A 3,742-nucleotide genomic window follows, 5' to 3' on the forward strand; every position below is an offset into this window, starting at 1 on the left:
AGACAAAATGTATCGAAAAGCTTCTGTGCTTTTAACTCTCATATCTTTAAGCTTAGCTTCTTTATTGGATGGAGATTTTGACATAACAGATGGTGTTAAATTAGTCAGTATACCGGTGTCTAATAATATAGAAGATGAAGGCAGATCTTTCGATAACTCGCCATTATCCCGAATGGCGAAATTTCTACAAGGACACGAGTTACATGTTAAATTACCGAATATAATTGAAAAGGATAAAATCACTAATTTATTGGCTGAATCCTTGAAGGTTGTAGATGAATCGTACAAGAATAACAATGGTAAGTATTGAATTAAATTTTAGTAACTTAGTGCATGATGAACCTCGAGATACCTTCGGAAATATGCGAGCCACATATTGTAAAAAATCTTTACAATAAACGTTTTAATTTTGTTACACAATTTAATATACTATGATTATTAATAAATTAAGTTCTTATAGCCTTAGTGAAATATTAATAGTTTTTGTATGAAGATCTAAGCCGAAAACACTGTACAACATAATATTATCTGCGTTCTTACAAACAGAATGAGAGAGACGTCAATAACTTTAACCCAGTGGAAATTTACCGTGTAGTTTGTTAAGACATTACTCAAGTTGACATTAATTGAAATACTTTGTTGAAGAAGAAACGATGGTAAAATTTCCAGCGACTGGTAGAGGCAAGGGTGACGGCGGAGGCGGAATGGCGCTGCTGGGCCTCATGTTCGCGAAGACTGTTGGCGCAGCGGGAATCGGCGGTCTGGGACTATTAACAATGAAGGTATATTCATTACAGACATCTCTAAGAAAGTGAAAGTCTATAAGTGAAAAATAACGTGTTTTATTTGTTTTTAAGCGCAATTATATTTTTTTTTGATCTGTGTACTTTGTGTGAAAAATACTCGTATTTCGTTTGTTTTGGGGCACGATAATCCGGGGTTTCTATCCGACTGTACAAATCTATACATGTCTATCTTCAAAAATAATTAGAGATAAACAGAGTAATTTTTGGTTCGGGAACAATTCCTTAATAACTCTCTATACATTTAAGATCGGTTTAAAAAAATCCTTTGGTTAAAAATTCAGAAGTAATAAAATTCTAAGCTTTAATACAGTTACAATTTTTAGATACATGCAACTAGAAAAGTGTGCACACAGTTTACATGTTCGTACTATAATTAGAAAAATGTACAACAGTATACAACACAGGTACATATAATAAGAAAAGTGGAAAACACATCTCGATGGTCACGTCGCGTGGCAAAGTGAAACGCGTTATTCTTCGTTTTGTTGTGACCGCGTTAGCTACTTTCAAATGTTGAATATTGTACATATACATTATAAAAAATCTAAGCTTTTTGTATATATATTTGACGTACGATCAGACTACAACACTATATACTTAATATATACATCGAATGTATCTCTATGAACACGAGTGTCTTGTTTGTAACACAATAATTGATGTCGAGTCCATTGCTATGTAGAAATCTGTAAACAGACTTTAATTTGACATTTATGTAGAAATTTATGTCATAGTCTAATCGTACCTTTATAGTAGACTTTTATTATATGTCAAATAATGTAATAGCACTTTCAGATATTACATACAATGATAGTTACTTACTATGTTTTAACTGATTCCGAATGTTCATAATAATATTATGAGTAAAACTCAAGTATATAGTTTATTAAATATAGTCCTCTACCAAAACTTAATTGGAGGGGATATGTCCCTAGCCTTTCTTGCTGATTCACAAATGTACGTAGGAAAAATAAATATGGCAAGGTAATATCATTTTAGAACTGGTCGAAAAACACGCATCGTAACATGCTATCATATTCCAGGCACTTGCTGTATCAGCGCTAGCATTAATGCTGTCAGCTATCGTAGGGGTCAAGAAACTAGCTTCAAACGACGACCATGACGATCACCAAGTGATTTACGCTGGGCACGGACATCACCGGAAGAGGAGAGACATAGACACACCATTACCTTACCGAGGATGGACACAGTACAAACAAGAAAATAAATGAGTCTTTAAAGTAAAGAAATATGTTGTATTAAGAATATTACGTATTTGTAAGAAATAACTTATTTAATTAATTTATTTAAATCCACTATTGTTAATTGAAATAAAATTGTTTTCGTTATTTTATGGTGCTTTATTTCAAGTGTATCTGCTTGCTATAAAATATTAAAAAAACTTACCATGCAAGTCTTTAATATATTATATTTGGGCGCCTGTACTAAAATAATAGCTATTTTGTTTAAATACTTATTTGCACTGGTGCTCATGGAAGGCAAATGAGCCCTGGCTAAACAAATGTGCTGTTACCTATCTAAACTATTAAAAATGTTCAATTCTCAATTCCCATTTTCAAAGTGCTAAAGTAACTTTGAAGAATTAATTATAAATTAGCGCCATCTAGTACAATTATCTGTAACTCTTAGTTTACATTCTTTTTCATTGCAAATAGTTTCAGAAAATTGATTTAGATGTCACTATTTTTAAACGTTGGTGCATTCCTGAAATTTGATTTAAACTGAATTTTAATTACGGAAAATAAACTGAAATTTATTTTCCGTTGTGTAAAACATATAATTATCATATTACTATCTTTGACAAAACAAAGATAACAATATGTTTAAAGCGGGGATTTTGATCTCCATCCACGATTAGTTACTAGATTTTATGACCAAGGTTATTTCCCCTACCAAGGATAGGAGTGTAAACATGGTGACTGCGTGGTGATGCGATCTTGGTTCTTATTAACTTTGTCTATTTAAGTTATAATAATGTAATCAAATTAAGACCTAGCGACGTCTAGTTAATTTAACCACAGAGTGTGCATAACCGTGACGTTGTTATTCTGAGCTATAATATGTTAGAGAGCACGGGCTCAGGTAATCTATATAAAGCAAGTGAGCTCCCGTTCGCCAAGTTTTCTATACCAACAAGGCCATTGCCGCTGCGCCAAGTGCGGTACCGTTGACAGAAAAAATCAAATTAGATTGCGTTTAATTAATTAATTTTATTTAACAGAATTATTAATTGTACTTAATAATTAAACTTACTATAAAATTTTTAGTTTCTTAATTGCTAGTTATTACTTTGTCACACCAATAAATTTCAAACACTTATCGTGGGTTTCCGCGTCTAAAACCCCCTTTAAAACATGACGATATATTTTTATAGAGATTTTGGTTTCAGAAGCTAACGATTAGTATTGAATTTGTAAATATTAGTTATCTTCCTTCCGTACGGCACATTCTACGTTTAAATTACAATGTTTTAATTAGGCAACCCTTTTATTTTCACAGACTACAACTCATTGTTTCAAATATGTCTAAAATGAAAAAAACAACATTTTTACCTACAAAAAAAGTAGTTAAGTATTGCTATTTTTAACACGTATTTTTATGTCGCGCAACTTTTTTAGTATAAAATAACGAATGCTTATTTTTTTCTGACGTTACCAAGCTAAATCCGGTTAAAAGACATTTGTTAGAAAATCGTCTCGGCTTCTCTCCCGTAATGGTCGTATCCGTTGAATGACTGCCCGGACCCAAGTCGGGATGTCCGAACGCGTGAAATCTTTACACCTTCTGTGTACATAGTATAGACTTAAATAGGATGTGTATATTACACATATGTACTTACTTCGAACTTAGTACAAGGAAATTTCATATTTAATTAATCTATGTAATGTCTATTATTTTCAAACATAATTTTTATA

The 3,742-nt window shown here is 32.0% G+C and overlaps 1 protein-coding gene across 1 annotated transcript; it reads left to right on the plus strand.

The window, feature by feature from the left end:
- Nucleotides 1-2,038, plus strand: LOC106708415. Its single transcript, XM_014499926.2, has 3 exons — nt 1-299; nt 670-782; nt 1,850-2,038. The coding sequence occupies exons 1-3, from the start codon at nt 8-10 to the stop codon at nt 2,036-2,038; spliced, it is 594 nt and encodes a 197-aa protein (XP_014355412.2). The 5' UTR covers nt 1-7.
- The last annotated feature ends 1,704 nt before the right edge of the window (nt 2,039-3,742 follow it).

The sequence above is a fragment of the Papilio machaon genome, chromosome 24 (assembly GCF_912999745.1).
Source record: "Papilio machaon chromosome 24, ilPapMach1.1, whole genome shotgun sequence".
In the NCBI taxonomy this organism is placed as follows: domain Eukaryota; kingdom Metazoa; phylum Arthropoda; class Insecta; order Lepidoptera; family Papilionidae; genus Papilio; species Papilio machaon.